The 19,016-nt window shown below is 37.6% G+C and overlaps 1 protein-coding gene across 7 annotated transcripts in view; it reads left to right on the forward strand.

The window, feature by feature from the left end:
- The window catches only part of ATP11B (ATPase phospholipid transporting 11B (putative)), a 67,106-nt gene extending 54,091 nt beyond the window's left edge, over nt 1–13,015 (forward strand). For 2 of the 7 annotated variants that reach the window (XM_033006427.2, XM_033006430.2), the window contains 2 exons: nt 8,080–8,213; nt 11,926–13,015. In XM_033006427.2, the coding sequence (XP_032862318.2) occupies nt 8,080–8,213; nt 11,926–12,007 (216 nt within the window). In that variant the 3' untranslated portion in view covers nt 12,008–13,015. Of the gene's footprint in view, nt 1–267; nt 354–1,238; nt 1,258–4,743; nt 4,867–8,079; nt 11,075–11,925 lie in introns of those variants that run through there. The other 5 variants (XM_033006426.2, XM_033006428.2, XM_033006431.2 and 2 more) reach the window with 4 other exon arrangements.
- The last annotated feature ends 6,001 nt before the right edge of the window (nt 13,016–19,016 follow it).

Here is a 19,016-nt window from a genome sequence, read left to right on the forward strand (position 1 = left end):
GTGTATAAAGATGCCTGGCAAAGTACAGATGTAGAAGTGTATAGGCCTTTTTTCTCAGTGTGACAGCTAAGGTACACTTACGAATGGTCCTGCCAAACAATAACTGCCTGTGATGATCCCAGGAGCTGTCCTGAAGGTAACAGGCTTGTGTTCTGTATATGATGTGTATTCCACTGAAATAATGTCTTGTCCTGTGTCTTTCTCTTAGAAAATTACTGCTGCTACTTACTGACATGTATGTTCCATCCCTTCTCTGTCCAATTGTAGATGTACTCCAACAGAGTTGCTTTAAGTGACGAGTTCATCGCACTGCAGCCATTGTCCAGGGCAAGGAATCAGCTGAGCAAAATTAGGTAGAGTAGGAGGGAGAGTTCCTCATCAACTCTTATGCATGCTGAAGGTGAACTAACCAGTGCTGAGAGAGTTGGGAAGAGGCATGAATATTAGTGGGTTGAGAGGGCAATACCTGTAGTGCAGATACATTCAGTTTGGTTATCTCTTGGCTTTGCTCTGTGTTTTTGAGCCAAATGCTTCTCCTAAATAGCATGCGTTGGACGTGCTTTTTTTTTTTTTTTTTTAAGGAAAAAACATCCCTAGCATGATGCTCACATTCAGAATACAAATCTAGCTCTTCTTGCATCCATTTTAAAATAATCACAGTTCCTAGCATGGTTAAAATGCTTTTAATTTCTTTATGATCAAAATTAACAGTGCTTTTTGCATGTTGGATAATTACAGCTTCATAAGGCCGTGACGAGAAGGTCCATGTATTTAAGGCAGCAATTTCTTGTGAGTTGTTTGCCCATTTAATTTGCTTTCACTTGTGTTGAAAGAGCAGAGAATGTTTTTTTGGGGGTGCGTACATACACTTGTGCAGCTAAGGCTTTTTGTGTTGGTTTTGTGCATCTATAAAGTGAGTGTTGTTTGTTTTCAATGTGTATAGATACATATTCCTAAAGGCATTTGGCTATAAAGTCCTACAAAATTAATCAAAAAAAGATCAAAACATACCTGTGCCCGTGTAGGTAAACCATTATGATTCTGAAACTCTTCAAATGCACTGAATTCAGTATGTAAAATGCTATCAAATGCTGATTCTCTTGTAGGACTAAGACATTCATATGCATCACTTATGTCTCAAACTGTTTGATGCTTTATCCCACCCTTATCTACTTCTATATTCTATAGCAAGAATTAATGCAAACAACTGATTCCTGTAATTTTTTTTTTTTTTTAAGGTGACTGCATTGTTTAAAAATGTGCAAATAGGTGCTAGGAGAACCAACCAACCTACATTCTGGGGACTTAACTGCCGTTTGTTTAATTAAGGGAAAGTGGGAGACAGGAAGTTGACATTGAGGGTGATTAGCAGTGAATTTTTAGTGGTTAATTGAAGCAGATAATACAAGCCCTTTTAAAGGTGAGGAGGGAAGAGAAAAGCTTTCCATTTCCTCTGTGAGTGTGCTACATCTTTGCAAGGCAAAACTTGAAATGGCTGCTGTATTTAGCAGTTAGTTGTCCCACTGTGAAATGTATCACCTTAGATTTCCAAACACCCCAGGGAGGTAGTGGTGGGGTGGGATGGTTTGGTTTTGTTATTTTTTAAATTCAGCACTTACTAGCTTTAAAACAGGTAAACTGCAGTATATCTCTTGAATTTTAGTAAACCTAGTAATGTACTGGGGAGATTCCTCTGCAAAACTTTTACAAATTACCTTTTAAAATTCTTCGTTATCACTGCCCTGTAAATAAGTTACTTTTTAAAAACTTTGGATAAATGTATTTCCAGTAAACCTCTGTTTTCTCACTGAGTTATTAAAGTGTATTACGTGATGTATCATATCTATGCCAAGGGGTTTCGAACAAAAGATTCTGTTAAACTTGCCAAAATTAAACACATTTTAAGGGTTATGCAACTGGATGGTGAAAGAAAAATAAAGCTGTCTAGGAATGCAGCACCACAGTTATTAAAATACTAAAAACAGGAGAATGCTGGCTAACTTGAGGGGATTTACTTCGTATTACACTTCGGGAAGGGTTTGAAAAAAACGGGAAGTTTGTTTTGTCCATGAAAAGGAAATTATTATGTAAATCCACTTCTCTTGTATGTCAGAATTTTTACACTTGAGTATCTAATAGGAAGACACCTGGAATACAAGCACTGAGTGCCTTATACTATACAGTTGAAGTTGTAAAGTGCAACAAGAAAGAAACAAGGATTCCGGTTTCCCTAGTTCTTCATTTGTAGTCTTCAGATGAAGTTCGGAAGCTATCCTGCGGATCCTTATCTAAAACAGTAAAAAGGAAGATGAGTTAATAGATGGAAACTACTCACTTCACTATATGAAATAAAAAGTAATTTGAAGTGAAGACTGTGGGTTAGTTTCTGTGATGTCCAGGGCAGCTGTTTCCAAAAGCGCTAGAGAGGAGAAAGCAAGGAGAACTGTAGGGACAGGAAACAATACGGCTCCTTGGTGAATGTAGCTGTAAGCAGTTAATTCTGTCACACCTCATTTGTATATGTCCATCCAGTAATTGCATCCTTTGTGACTGCAGAATGCATGTAGGTTGATTAACAGACCTTGGCATTTTTTTTGTTGTTTGTTATATAGGTATTAAAAGGCTCAAAAGGAGTATAGTACCAGGTTAAACTAAGTTATACCTTGTTCTGCAAATGTGCTTACTGTTCTGTCGATATACAAAAGGAGAATACCTTTATGAATGCAAATTAAAAGACAAGATGTTATAAACAATTTTTATGTCTATGGAGCTGGATTTACAGTGTGCAAGAAATATTCAAGTTTATAAGCTTTAAATACATTTGTGATGTGCAGTTAAGATCTTTGAGGGAGGTCTTTTAAATGTCCATCTGATTCCTGTGAGTCAGAAAAGCAGTCTTACGTATGCCTGTTAAACTCTTGCCTCTGAACTTTACTGTCACTTTTGTAAATTGGGATGAAGAGGAAATCGGGCAGCACAGATCAGCTGTAGGCTTTATGCTTAACTGGAGATTTACTGAGTTCTTTCCTCTGTAGATGTCTCTCCTGTTCTTGGAACATGTGAAATGTATATCTCAGGGTACTAACTGGACCCCATTGTATCTCACTTCAGTTTTTTCTTTGTAAACAGTTTTGTGTGTGTACATACGTATGCAGGTCTCTGTGCTTTATAAGAACCATCAGAAATCTTAAGCCACATGTGAGGAGTGCTGCTTGGATAGATGTTTTAATTCTACTTACTGATGGGATTAACTATGTTTATAGAGTGTTTACCTTTGGACAGTGTGTTATGACTGTACACAAAACTAGGGAAATGTAAAACACGAAAAAGGTTTTTATTTGCAGGGAAGGCTGTCAGTGCATAACGTTCTATCTGGGACGCTCAAACTGTAGCATTGCCTTAGCACAGCCAAGGCGACCCTCTTCTTTCCCCAGCTGCAGGCCCATGTGTCTACTGTTGCCCTGTTTTCCCTTCAGCTCTGTACAGATCTGCTTTCTTTAGCTGTCTCCAGAACTCCAGGCTCCTGGCCCTGGCTTTACAGCCTTCATTACTTGTCTGTACTTTTTCCTCTAGTTACCGTTTCATAGGGTTGTCCTCCTAATAGCTTTCATATCTGATCCAGCCCAGCGGTATGGAAGTCAGGAACAGACAGGTTTCTGTTCCTTTTACAGTATATGTTTTCTGTAAGGAATGTATAATTTCCAGGACGACTAATCAAGTGCAAACATGCATTCACACTAGTGAAGTGTACCAGAACATCTTAATATGCTAAACTTTGACAAGGGTAATCTCTTCCTTTACAGGTTTGTATATTGTGTTAGTATAGTGTGGTGCTGAGCTGTTAACTAATCCATAGAATCTATCACAGGAAGAGGGAATAAATGAGAGAATAGACTATTTCCCATTTATCTTCAGTCACAAAAGCGTACATATTTACTTACCTGAAGATACTTTTGACTAGTGACTTTGAAATAATTAAATAATTTGGCATTTGTAGGTTTGATTCAAAGAGGTGAAGAATAGAAAAACTAGAAAAATGTTGAAAACGTAAGTGCCAGTGAAGTTGTTAGATGTCAACATTCACATATTTTCTTTTAGAATTTTAAATCTAATTGTTTGGGATTTTGGTATACAGTATATTAGGGGTTAAAGAAAGTGAGCTTTAGAGTAGGGAGCAAGTTTTAACTTAACTGTAGAATAGTAATAACTATCTCCTCTATATTTTCTTCTGAAACGTCCACGTGGCCTCAGACATGCTGATAGCTAGGACCTGGGCTCAGGAAAATATGCTGTAGTGCTCTTAATTTGATGTACAGGACTAAATACATTTCCTGTTCACCAAAGTCCCAACTGTATATTTCAGTGTGATTAAATGTTTAGTTGAGATGTCTGTCTTGTGGTGTATAAAATAGTCTGTAAACAAACTGAAATGGTCCTTTCTCTTAGAAAGGGGAAAACAAATAAAACTCCAAAATCTGAAAATTTGATAGATATCAAAATTGTTGGTTTTCCCCTTTTGTAGTCTGTGGTGCACAAAAAGACCGAACACTTCTAATACCTTTGCACTGATAAACCGTGTTTGATCCACCAATTAATTTGAAAAAAAATGCCTCTACCTTTTAAATATGCCTTGTTCTCTCAAGAACAGATCTGTAAAATGAAAGTTCATATAAAAATGGTAACTGTTTTAAAGCAATGCAACCATGGTGCTTTATAAGATTTGTTGCTTTTCTGTCCTTCTAGATGGAAGAAGATAAGGGTTCAGTCAGCTCAGCATGTGACTTTGCTGAAATCAGGCACAGAGGGGAGGACAATAGGCAACTGCTAGATCCATCTAGTCTACCCGACAGTTCTTACGTTCACTAGGTAGTACTCCCACTCTACCCTAATGTGTGTGTGTGTGTATATATATATATATTTATTTCTATATATCATATATAGACAGTCATGGAGCCATCTCAAAAATACCCATATTTTTGGTATCTACAAGACAATTTTCATCATAGTATATGGGTTTGATTTTTCCTTATCAAGCTGAATCATTCTTTAATTCTCTACTTCAGTTGCTTTTTGATTTATTACATGAAATGGGCCATTATCATATAAAGTATTATGTTTATTGTGATCCTGGATCTTACCTTATGAAAATACTTTATTTGCAGCCCAAATATGAATAATATCAGATACTTTTCTATACTTACTAATTTTAAAGCATTGTCTCTCCTGCCTTTTGTTTCCTGGGGATTTGTTTTAGATCTTCAGAGACCATTATGCTCTACTGCCCTACCATTTCAGGTTTTACTTCGATATAAAGCTATGGTCATAATTGCTCACCACAGAGAGAAAAGTGAGAAAAGGAACTCTTTAGCATAATACAAGTATCTTCCTTCCAGGTAGTGGATATGAATATAAAAATTCATATTCACCGATCAGTGCTACACAGTATATCTACACATAAAATTGAATTTATTTTTCTGTTGTCCTTAAAGCTCTCCCAGTATTACTTTACACTTAACTGTGAGTTTGATAAATGTTGTTTCCAGGTTTGTATAAGGTCACATTTGCTGTTTTTTAAGAAAGGGTAATACTAACTTTTCCATAAATTGTGGTTCAAGCACGATCCTAGCTTTTTGTGAGTATCTAACTTGAGTAGAACAAAGGAGATTCTAGTGAAGAAGAGACACCAGCCCTTCAAAATCCAGAGCTGAGGGTTCACCCCTTGGGAGCTAGTTTGGGTTACTCTTGATTCCTCTTTCTGCCAATCTTTGAATAATATCTAGGACTGTTAGCTCTCAGGTCAGCAGATTCTAGGGGAAAAAAAAAAAAAAACATCTGGTCCATCCGATCTTACATACAACCACTGTAATATGACCTTTTACAGTAACTTTAAAGGTATTACTTGGTCTGCTTAAAGATAATGGGTGGACTAAATATTCTTTTTGAAATCCTAAGTATAGGAATGTTGAGAGTCTGTTTTGTGTTGCTGTGAACACAACCGTGAAGATCACTGCATGTGCATCAGGGATTTTGCTTTCTGACCTCCTAATAGGAATTCCTTCTGCTCTGTGTGATTTCTTTCCTGATACACTCTGAGCGTGGAATGAAGTGGCTGTGAAGGTCATATATGCTAGTACTGCAGTGCTGCAAATTGTGTTGTTCCTAATTATGGTATCTTCTGGGACAGTACAAGTGTGACCAGATGTGGTGGTCATCAAATAAGGGTGCTCAGGGTCTCAAGCTCTGTTGAGGTGTGTTTTCTTTTGGTTTTGTTTTAACCAAAACTCCTTTTAGACCTGTCAGTTGCAATGCTGCTCCTGCCTCTCAGATATTTACAGAAGTTCATTCTCATAGAAAATGCTCATTTTCTGTTCAGAAGACCCCCTCAAATGAGTGCAAGTTAGAAACGTGTGTTGTGCCTGCAATCATTCGTGGCCTCCAAGGTGCATCAACCAAATCAAGGGCTTCAGTTTGTAATGCTTTCTGTAAGTTCATACAGTTCTTAACTGACAATCCTGTAAGCATCATGTGAAGTGGTGTGACTGGAAGGTCTGGAGAGACCATGAGGAATTGAGAACAGAGTTGAGGAAGGGGAGCGACAGGAAATGGTGCGTGGAAACAGCAGTTCTGCTTGTGTGCTCCTTCCTTGTCCTACCAGCTGGGATTTTTCTCTTGGATGTCTAAATGCCTCTTGTTTCTGTTAGCTGCCTCTTCTGTGTAGTACAGGAATTGTTCTGTTATGAAGCTGTACTCTGTCCAGGTGCCTGTTTTGTGGGGATTAGGAAGGAATGTGTCCACTCATAGGAAACCATTCCCATAGGAAACTGAGGTTCTTTGCTTTCCTTGCAGTGTTGGGCAAGTGTGGGTGGCATGAAAGACATTGGGGTTGGAAACCAAAGTCTTTAGACAACAGTCAGTGACCTTTGGTCACGCGGTGAAAAGTTGGGGGAAGCTCTTTTAGTGATCTGTGTTCTGCCATGGACTAAGATGCCTCCTCCCAGATGTCTTCATCCACTGGTCTCTGAGCGTGAGGTGAGGATAATGGATGCTTAAATTTAGCCTGTGTGTTTGGCATTTGTTTGACAGGATGCTCTCATGGAGAGTTTCAAATTAAATTAAAAAGCATTCCCACATTCCACCTTTTTCATTTCCTTTAGGAGAAGATACTGAAGTCAGTTTGGGATATTTTCTTTCCAGCAGTTTTCAGTTAGATTTCCAGTAGATTTTAGTCAGATTTTAGTTATGCCGTGGTTGACTAATATGCAAAGTAACAGAGGAGCACACTGATAGTGGCACTTAACTTAAACCCATACATCTCTGTATTACCACCTTAATTTAGTTTGGGTCTTTTCCTCACCTACAAAGAACGAACAGTAGAAAGTTTATTATGCTAATGTTGAACTGTTCTTCCTGCTGGCATGAACGTGACTGAACCTTTCTAACATCAGCCTTGTTTGCATTTAGATAAAAGATATTCACAAAGTCAGGGATGTGCTTTTGTTCCTTACCAAGCCAAAGGGTATCTGTGGTAGTGACATAATGTAAATTATTATAGGAAGTTGCATTCTACACTTCTTGCAGAAGAGTTACCACCCTGCAGTCAGGTTGCTGCATTGTATTCTGTAGACCTAGTCTGAAGCTTCCTCTTGATAGATTTCCCTTAAAGGAAGGCAGACCTGCAGCTTGTATAAATTGTACCTCTGCTGAGGGTAATCAAGGCATCACAGCTTAAACTGCAATGATGCTCTGCTCCAGGAATTCATGACAGTTGTAACGCAGAGAATTGCTAACCCGTTTATTTCCAATATTAAGCAGAGATGATGCTAAATGATTTCCATATGCTTACCAAGGCTACATTCAAACCTTGGGAAGATCAAATTTTAGTATACCCATACCTTAGTAAGGGAAATGGTAATATTATTCATCATTGTGGTTCTCCTATAAAACTGAAAAATATCCAACACTCTAACTTTAAGCAAACCTGCTTTTCCTAAGTGTTTTCTGATAACATCTTCATTTCTAGAATCTGTGAGTACTGATTTTAATTTTTTGTTTATTTTTTCTTTTATTTCCTCCATCCAGTTTACTGAGGCAGGTTCAGGTATCAACTGCTTGGACTCCATGTGCTGCTTCTCAGATGGGGAAACAACATGCACATCTGTTAGAAGAATGCTGGAACGACTAATGGGCAGATGTAGTCCAACCCGGGTCAACAGGTGTGGCATTTCTCTCAATAGCCTTTGCTGCAGGCGATTCTCCTATAAACTGGAACCTGATGAGCCTGCAGCAATAGATGTCTAGCAAACCAGTTGCAGGTTTTGCTTATTTAAGTAGGAAATGCAACTCTTTACTGTAAATCTTTCATCCTAAAAGAGGAGTTTCTTGGTTTCTTGTTTCTTTTGGAGCGCTTTCTTTTGGGATGGGGAGGGGGAAAAACAGTTTTCAAAAGATTTCTGTTAAAACGTTAAGTTTGGATTACTGCAAGTTCTTGTGTTGTATCTATCGTAATTTCTCTTGATTTGTACATTCTTCTCTTTAGAAAATCAAGCCTTGTTGCTGTTTTTGTTTTCCTTTTTATGATTTTTTTTTTTCTTTGGCAAATCAGGAGTTGTTTGTAAAGTCGAAAGACTTTTCCCTTTAGTTCCTGATGTACAACCTCCAAATATGTACCTTGGAGCTTGCATTACTCCTGAAGATATACAAAAGACTCACGTTCCCCCCACCCCTTAAATATACTTCATTGTTAGAAGGAGAGTCTTTAAATCTTTCAGCCATTGATTGATATGAAGATGAAATATTTTTGTAGTATAACTTTTATAATCTATTTCTAAAATCAGAGTAATTGACTGAACAGAGCCTGCAGGCTCTAAGAATTTTAAACATTTTTTTTTGTTGTTGTTCCGGAAGATATATTGTCAAATCCATGTGTGCCATTCCCAAGTATGTGCTAAATAAATCTTTTTTCCTCACCAACCACATGTGAAACAAACCTCAATGGGATCAAAGGACGTTAGAGTAATTGAATATGTCTAAGGAGCAATATTGTTCTTGCAGTCAGCATAACTGTGAGAAAAGCTCTTACTAGATCTGCTAATGTGCCATCTCCCCATTTCCAAATAAAGAGGGACTGCTAACAAACATGGAAATATTTGGGGGTAGAAATAAAAATAGTCTTTTGTACATCATAATCTCTCAGTCCCTGAATGATATCATGGTCCTTCATTGGTCAAAAGGCAAACCTGAGATGGTTGCATGTCACATGTTTTAAAGGAAATTCATTTTGTATCTGAACTTTGTCTCTTTTGGTTAAAGGTTGTGATATCATTCATTCAGTATAAAATCTTGTGTGGGTAATTTTCACTGACAAGCTTTTGTCAGTTCTGATTCTACCTTTAGGTATTGACATGGTGTGTAGTACATCTCTGTTTTGAACTCTTGTGTTGAACACAGTGTCTGTGGTTTCAGTCTGTTTCTCTCTTCTAGCTTGCTTATGAAATTTATTCAACGTTTCTACAAATCTAGGGTATGATTATGCAAAATGCTTCATTCCATATGAAAAATGAACTGTTACGATTAAGTACGTTTTTAATTCAAACTCTTGCTGTATAGAAAGTGGGCATGATGTATAAAATAAACAATTTAATAGAATTTTTAATCTACAAGGTGAACATTTAATTGGTCTAAAAATCAACATTTTGGCAGCAGTTGCTCTAAGTTTTTAGGATTTTTTTTCCACTTCTTTGTAAAACTGTGCTTTCCAAATGAGGAATTTATGCTACTTTTTTTCATTTATTATTATCTAATTAGGGCAGATTTTTAGTTAACCATTTGCCTTAGTAACATATAGTCTTGTAAGGTAGGTATTCGGTGTTTTATTTTCTCCAGTGCATTTACATTTTTAAAATTTCCTCTATTTTCTACTCAATTTTTCTTTCTTTAAGAACTTAGAAATATTTATTAAAGATAAATCATATTTGACAGAATATTAAACACTTTTTGAAGACTGCTTTTTCTCAGGTTTCTTGCCAGTTTACCTCATGTAATTTTCAGATGAAGTTCCATCTAGCTGAGTAATCTTAGAGTTGCTAGAACACGGAAGTTAGTATTTTGTTTAATGTATATGCGAAACAGTTGGTGCTACAGTAAGGGCTTGAAGTTCTGTAGTTTTTGCTTCTGCCTCTGGTTGAAATGACTGAACCATCTTCTAGTTTCACTTAAACTTACGTACAGTACAACTAGAAAAGACACTGTTTAAAATTTCAGTCTTTCTTACTTTCTTTGATAACTTCAGTTTCTTCCACTCAGCACTGACACTGAAAACCTAGTCTAAAAGTCAAGGTACTAAGATTATTTTTTCCCTTACACTTTCCTGGTGATATTTGAAAGTCTTTGTTGATCTTTTAATGTGCAAATTGCTTAAATCACATGAGGCAGTTACAGGTTGTGAAATGCTGAAGGTACAGTTAAGAAATCTATTTGATGATTTTAAAATGCTTTTAAAATTGATTAGCATTTGTTGATGAGCTGGAGTTGCTTTCATTTTTACCTAAAGCTGATATCTTTAGAAGATCGCGCAATCCCAAACAGGATGGCCTTTTGAGCACTTACGTTTTATAAAACAGCTTCTTATTCAACCAGAGGGTAGCTGCAAATCATTTTTCTTGAATGAAGTGGTGTTGGTAAAAAAGTTGTCTACGAGAGTGCTGTAGAACGAAGAGCACTGTTTTAAATGTTGCTGTAGTAGCGCGTTGTATTCTGTGCTCCTGATATTCTGTCAAATATGATATTGTCAGATACGGTAACTGAACATGAAATCAAACGTGGTATCAAATATTGATAGAAACTTTGATGAATCAAGGTAGTACAAATGCTTGGAGTAGTGGGCCACAGGAATATACACTCTCTTGTACTTAATGCTTGTAAAATGTATATGAGAAGTATTTTCTATATAACTTCATTTACCAGTTAATATATAAATGTGTGGTGTGGTATGATAAAAATGCATTTTTGTCTGTCTGTTCCATCAAATTGTCTGTCAACTTGTCAGTCACTAAAATATTAAGAATGCTGGATTACATTCCTTGTACAGTAGTATTCATTACTGAATTGTTCAGATCTCCCAGTAGTGGTACTCGTGTCAAGGCACTGCATGAAAAAGTTCTAAAGAAACAGCAGATTTCTGACAGAGATATATTTGAATTACAAGTTCATTATATTTTGATTTCCTATCTTCCAACCTTCTGGTTTTTTAGATTTTCATATACAGTCCTATAATTTGTTCAGCCAACAACAGCATTTCTTCCTAAGAGAAAGACATTGTGAGATCCCATCCTAATCAAAAGCTGTGGCGTTAGGTAGTTTTCCTGATGCGTTAAAATTTAACTTAACAGTAAGGAGTGAAATAGATTCATGGCTGTAGAAAAGTTTTGCCTACCCACAACTTCAAGCAGCACGGATGTTTAACTTCAGAACACCAGTATACTGGGTAACCACGGGTAGCTGTGTGTGCCACAAGGCTTTCCTAGAATGACCTTAGGCTCTGTAAAATCCTAGTAGTGCCTCAACCTACACGTGGGACATTCAGATTTTCCTTGAGGCACAATATTAAAACTTTAGTTGTAAAACTGGCATATAAACCTCCGGTCATTTTAGTTCAGAGTGATGAAGATATCTGTAGCTGTGAGTATACTTTGCCAGAAGGGTAAACATGCAATTGTTAATTACACAGTTGGCATGATTAATTGCCGTCTGTTTTCCAAGGTTTGAATGAATTGGAGGTGCCTACATGAAATTAACAGATTAGTCTTTTTAAGAGTTACATTTGCCTGATCTCATAACACTTTTATCTTCTGCTTTCATAGACTTTTCTCCTGACCTCTAGATTGTAAGTTCCCAGTCAGCCAAACTTTTCTTTTATTGTTACTTTAGATCATGGAGTTCATCGGATCCCTTCTATGCCAACGACAGAAGCATCTTGACTCTCTCCACAATGGACTCACCCACTTGTTAACAGGGACATTTGTAAATGCCTTGTGGAAGCCATGTGGTGCTCACACACCTATAGTAGGTTCTGGAGTGAGTTCAGTGCTACATCCCTGCCCTAGAAAAGGCTAGTGTGACTTCTAAATACAAACTGTGGCTTGTCTTGTGGCCTAGCATAAGTCATCTGGACAGTAATCGCTTCTAGTATTTTTTTTCTAATTATATCCAAAAATTGCTAAATAATATTTTTTTTTGTTGTTGTAAGGAATGCTTTTACCTCTGACCATTTAATCTTATTTTTGTTGCCATATGAGCAGATTGGAGTCCTGCATTTGATACTTGAGATGTCACTGTAGCACAGTGACAAAATCTTTCTCCTCCCAAATTCAAGTGATACAATACAACTGAATTTGCAGAATGAAACTTTAAAAAGTTGCATTTGTCATTATGACTCTTCACTTTAAACACACACATTAATTCTGAACTGTCTCTTACAGATGCTGTTTTAGCAGTCTGCAAATCACTTTTGTTATTTCTGTAGACGGTTACTGTATTCTATAAGCAATCACTTTAGCAGTTTTTGAGAGTTAAATACAATTCAAATATTTATGCTGGTGTATGAATGCCAATATATTAGTCTTTGCTTTGGAAAACACTGATAACTTTGACAAATCAGTAATCTGGAATAATAAGGGATATAACAGTTCACTGTTCTCCTAAAGTATAATTCAGGAGCCAGTCATCTTTTATTATGCCCTGTGTGTTTTGTTAACAGTTCTTGATCTTGACATGGAAAAATGTGTAAGAATTGGTAGATTGTGCAAAAGTCTCACTAGCATAAATTTTTTGAATTAATAACCCTTTTAAAGTTGGGAAATTTTTGCATGTTTTATTCTTTTCCGTGTATTTATATTTGGTCATGTTGTACTTTGAAAATACAAGTAATGCTTAATTATCTTCATATCTCTGAAGGATCTGAGACATTGGTGGCAATGTTTTGATACTTAAGTATGCCAATAAAAACAAATTGCACAGATGGAGCTTTGAATGGTACATCTTGCAGGTACATCTGTTGTCCCAGTATAGACATGTCTGCATGTTTGAGGCTGGGTAGCAACATGGGCCTGTTCCTGCAGCCAGGATGACTAAATCTACTGGTTGCCTTTAGATGGGGGGGGACAAAACGGAGGTGCTGCCACCAGGGCTGGCCACAAAGCGTTGCCTTAGGTACAGCAGTTTTTATGGCTGGAGGCTGGTAAAAATGCTGCTGATTCTGGACCCTTGTTTGGATATGCAATTTTAAGTCAGTCTCTGACACTGAAGTCCCATCAATAATTGGAAGAATCTTCCTGTCAGACAGTAAAAGATGTAAAGCTGCATATTAAAATTACCTCTGGGTGGAATAAACTGTACATAGAATACAGACTGTAAATAACACCTCCAAGAACTTCTTTATTAAAGTTGTGGTGAGGCATAGGATTTGGCCAAAACCAGTACTAGCTGCTTTCACCCTGCCTGCACAAGTATCCGCTGTTGGCTTAAGTGCCGTCTCCCAGGCAGATTACATGGCAAATACTTTTTATTTCATAATTAAAGCAGACACCTCTTACCATCCTGGTATGACATGTCACTGGGGCCTGGGCTGCTGCCAGAGGAGTGTATTCCTCTTGTTACAGTTATCCCAAATTCTCCCAGGTTCACTGAGCTGCAGGAGAGGAAGAGTTCCAGTGATCAGACTTTCCTTGTATCAGATGTTTCAGACGTTCCTTTCCTCTAAACAGCTCTGCTGTTCGTGATTCTTGTTCATTACTTTAACCAGTATTATTTTTCCTCATGGAACTTTATTTTTGCATTAAAGGCTGGAAGCTTCACTCTAAAGTGAAGGCTGCAGATAATGCTGGATTTTTAAGATCTCATTGTTTGAGGCAACTTTTGTGTAGTAAAGAAATTGTCATTGCAACTTTGTTCTGAAACTCGTAGTGACTTGAACAGCCAGTACGTGAGGTTTTTGTCCCACTGGTATGGATGAAGACCAGTTCACAAATCCACTAAGAGGCTCCAACAATTAATTACAAAGCGGAGGAAACAAAATCAAAATATAGCAAATTTTCCTTTTAAGTAAGTGTTTAATTCAGTGTTCATAGGTCATATCTGTATTGTGCCTTGAACTGCTTAAGTGCAGTGAAGCTGAAGCTTGAAAATTTCAGTTGTACACTAGGTCTCCACACTGAGTGTCCAGATGATTAAGAATCACTGAAGATTGAGTCCTGCATATTCCATGTAACAGAGGTGTGCCACGTGACTCCTCTGACCACGTAGTTTGAAACAGGGTTCCTATGCAGGGATGCAATAAGCTGATTGTCATCTCTTCAGCCCCCAAGAAAACTTATCCAGATACACAGTAGTAACAAAATACACATGGATTTCACCTACCCCTCTAACTCTACATATCACATCTATAATATTAAATCTGTTTTTAAAATAACAATTTTCTTCTGAGTAGTTTCTCATTCTAAGAGTCTACATACTGCCATGGTTACCTAGGAAATAAAGAATTTTTTTAAAATACTCTCATCAGATATCTGCTGTTTAGTATCATTTATGTCTAAATCACATTTCACTTTTTAGAAGCACGTTAGTCCATGTCAACCACAGCATTCTAATCATCCAGTCAGTTTCTGTGACCGTGTAACCTCATTAGTCTGTGTGGTTAATGTATCGTGTATTGAAATATAAACTGTTGTTAATTTTGTATAGTATATAGTAGAAGGCAGAGGCTTTGATTGATATTCAGCCCTGCTCCAAGCATTTAGATTGGCTCAGCTCTGTACACACGTGTATTTTGGCTTTTACTACACAAATATGTTGATTTTATTTGCACAAAGAAGCACAGTCCTATATTTGAAGAATAATTTAAGTTCATTATGTGTTTCTTTAAAACCTTCCATCTCCTCTTCTCCCTTTCCCCCCTACTTTCCCTTTTCCCAGTGTTTGTAAGGTTACCGAAGAAACATGCATTTAAACAATTCAGGAAGAACTTAAGAATCCATCTGTCTGCCAAGGTATATTTTTCTATTTGCAGTAAATCTAAATCAGTAATTTCTCATTTAGTAAGAACATAGACTTGGTTTGCGTAAGACCAGACAAATATTTTGGATGGAAGAAGTGACTGTTTTTGTACTGATGTCACAAATCTTTTAAAATTGCTTCTATTCAAGGAAGGAAGATTTTGTGTATTTCTTTGACAGCTAAAGTATATGAAATCATTCCCTGTGCATTGGGAACAGTGTAGAATTCTTCATGAAGAAGACTGAACAAAATACAGTGTCATGCTAGCATTCATCTCTCTGAGTTAGTTAGAGTATGAATGGCTGAGGGAGAATTTGCCATAGAGAGGAAATGTTTTAGAATTACCTCTTAGCCTTGAAATCCGTAAGGCAGAAAAGCCTATAGTAATGTTTGTAGTTAGAAGCAACAGTGGTGCTGTATAGTCACTTTACTGTGCAGTGTCTCTGAAGAAGCACTTTCTCCAGTAGTCACCTTCAGAATGGGATTGAGTTCTCAGCAGATTCTAGTTCTTGTTCTGTGAAAATAGGGTTTGCTTTTGTTACTTAAATAAACAAAGTTTTAGTTGCCAAACTTACAGTTTTTGAGGGTACGGTGGAAAAGATTAAGTGGGAAGATGCTCTGAATTGTTTCACAAACGGAAATGTAAATATTCTGCTTGAACTATTCTGTGTATTTTTTAAGCCTACGGGGGGGAGGGCGAACAAATGCAAAGGAAGGAACGCTGAAAACTTTGGCTTTACATTTTCAGAATTTCTTGTTTTCTAGTGCAAAAGATGATTTGAGAAAAGATTATGCAACTTAGAATGCATATTAAGCAACTATAATTTCTTACTGGAAACCTTTGGTAATACTTTCAAACACATTTTTTTTAATGACAGTATAACCTCTATATTGGAAGAAAGTCTCATTTTCTAGTGTTAGAAATCTCAGCAGTAGTCTACGTTATTTTTGATAGTGCTGTGTGATACTTCTGTACTTCTAAATATTAGCGATTTTTGTGAAATTCCGTTTTCAAAAGTGCTCAATCATAATGTTCTTCTGAACCACTCTGACATTCTCATTTTCTTGGTGTAGAATACCTAGCACCTCTCCCACCATCATCACTGCACTTGCCACTGCCTTGTGACACAAACAACAGTGGTTTAAAGGGGCTGTTCCTAGAGCTGAACAAACTGTTCATTATGGACTAATTTTAGCCTTTTCTCTGTATCTAAATTATTTCCCAGTTAAACTTTCTTCTTTGCAGATCTGTTGTTTTTTTTTTTTTTTTTTTTTTTTTTCTTTTGTGAATGTTTTTACTGTTGGTTGTTTGGGATCTTCCTTGCTTCTGTTGTTTGCTTCCAGTGGCATGATTTGTCTGTTGTCTGGGTTCCGCTCTCTATTCAAATGACTCAGTTTGTAACAGGAGGAGGAAAGATGGGCTGCTCATGGCTGTATCAGCTCTTGCCACCATCGTCTTAGAGGCGCACTCGCCCGGGTCTCTGCAAGGCTTCTGCTTTCCCTAGATTTTTTCCTTCAGCTAAATACTGCTCATAGAGGCACCAGAAATAACGCAGTAGCGAGACCGTACGTGCTGCCTGAGCTTCTGTGGCTTTCGTTAACAGGAATGTTTTCATCACGTTGAAGTAGTCGCCTTGCTCTAGCTGTTGCCACGCTATGATGTTGTATTACAATCAGTACATACAATTATCACTGTAGATATGACTCTCTTGTTGTTTCCAGTTTGTGTAAATGCATAGACATGAATAAAACCTGAGGGGCCGTGGGCTAACGACCTCTCTATGTAACAAGAAGTGAAAAGAAACGGAATACACTGCTGTTCGTGACACAAAGTATGATTTTGTCTGCAAGAAACCCTGAAGTGCACCTAAATGGCCTGTGGTGTATACTAATTTTTCCTCAGCCATTTCAAAGGAAATTATTTCATACCTCAGCAGGTACCTTTTTACATTTTAGCAGTGAAAGAAAAGATAATCCATGGGACATAGAGTTTAGAAAGCAGAAAACGCTTAAAAATGAGATTCACTTTCAGGTAGCATTACTGCAGGAAATAATATATTTTTACAGTTCCTAGTTACAGCCCTATGAGAGTTCAGGTCCTATGCACACAAAAATAACAAACCATCTAGACTCCTGTTTCTTCACTGAAATGTGAGCACATTCTGCTTTTTTGAAGAAAAAAAAAATTGACTGATGCCATCTCTGCAAGAAGTACCTTTTTTAAGATGGTGATCCTTAATTTGAAGAAAGTAAGGGGCATTGACAACTGGAAACTAGCAATAATTAGTACAAAGAATTTTGGACCTCTGACACTGTGGCTGCCTCATGTTATTTTTGATTCTCTGACGGCGAGTCTGTGTGCTTGCTTATTGTACAGCTTGGTCAGTAGAAGTTGTTTTAAAAACAGTTTATGAAAATTATATTTATTAAATAAAAATTTCACTTCTAGCTGGGTCATTGTTTTAATTATGTGTCAAAGGAAAATATGCCCAAATACAGCTGGGCTTGCTGCTTCATGGGCTTGGGATAATTCAGGAGCACAAATACAGCACCTCTATCCGTATGTGCCCGGCCCCTTCCACAGCTACTCGAGACCTGACATGAGCCTGGAGAGCACCTGTGGCCTCATCTCACTGCCTCCTCTGGCTGGAGAGAAGTCCACCACTAAGGAGAATTAAAAAAAAAAAATAGAAAAAAAGAAAACCCAAAACTTTATACACACAAATGTGTGTGTATAATCTACAGCCACGCAGGGGGTGGGGAAGGGCTGTCCCTTAGGCAGCTGCACCCAGGCAGCCGGCCCGGTAGCCCCAGCTCAGGCTGGAGCCCGCAAGCTCTGCTGGGGGATGAATTCCAGCATCAACTTCATTCCGGTTTCTTCACCAGCAAACGTAACTGAGCGTTCGCTTGGCTGCCCAGCCACAGCCAGGGCCTCTCCCCACACACCATTTCCAACTCCAGCAGCTCTCAGCGGCTTCCCGGGCAGGCTCCTGCCCCTTCTCTGGGTTACAAGGTTAGAGTCTGATGCTTGCCAGTTGACCTTTGAACCCTTCAAGGGAGGAAGGCTCCAACCTTTAGACCTTACCTAGAAGCGAGTTGTAATTTCATGTAAAGCATTTAAATTAGTTGGCAGCTTTTGTTAAATTGAGAACCTGAGGACAAGAACTACTTCCCGAAGCAGGGTGTTGACTGTTGTACCAGTTCAAATGTCCAGACTCGGGTTTCGGTTACAGGTGTCTGTTTAAACTCAATGTTTACTCATGCAGCTACGTCTACCTGTTGGTACTAAAACATTCAGGTAAGTCTTACACAGCTAAGGCCTAGTTCTGATCGCCAAGGTCATCATTTCATCAAGTGCTTAATGGTGTGGCCTCCCAGAGTCCAGAGGTGTGAGTGGCACTACAGATCTAAAAACCAAACATAGGCAGCATACCATACTCAAATAAAATCTACAGAGACTTCTGGCAACATTATTTAAATAAAGTGTGAATGACAAAAGTTTATTAAATGCATTCTTAAAAAATTAGATCTTTCTTAAATAAGGATTTCTCATTATGGATTTCATTGTAAAACAGTTTTGAAGCAAGTCGTAAGTTACTTATTAACAGGTTGATCAATAGAAAAAAGTCCTATCACATATACGGTAGTCTTCAACCATATTTAAAAAAAATGCACTGTGTGGGGTGTCTTCCTTCACATGCTAAGAAATGTCACTGCAGCACAGCTGGAAAAGATCAGCTCCATTTTGTACTTGTAAACATTTAAAATAAGCAGTAGGCAACGTGTTGTAGCAGTTTGTGGATTCCTCCCCTCTACACCACCCCCCCCTCCAAAAAACTGATTTACCACTAAAGTGTATTTTATGCAGAAGACCAGTATGCCATACTTTTTTTTTTTCCTGCTTAAAAGCACATTCTAGAAATAAGTCTTACAAATAATACACTGAAACAATGCATGAGAAGACTTAG

The sequence above is a fragment of the Tyto alba genome, unplaced genomic scaffold (genome assembly GCF_018691265.1).
Source record: "Tyto alba isolate M040663 unplaced genomic scaffold, T.alba_DEE_v4.0 Super-Scaffold_10, whole genome shotgun sequence".
Taxonomy (NCBI): Eukaryota; Metazoa; Chordata; class Aves; order Strigiformes; family Tytonidae; genus Tyto; species Tyto alba.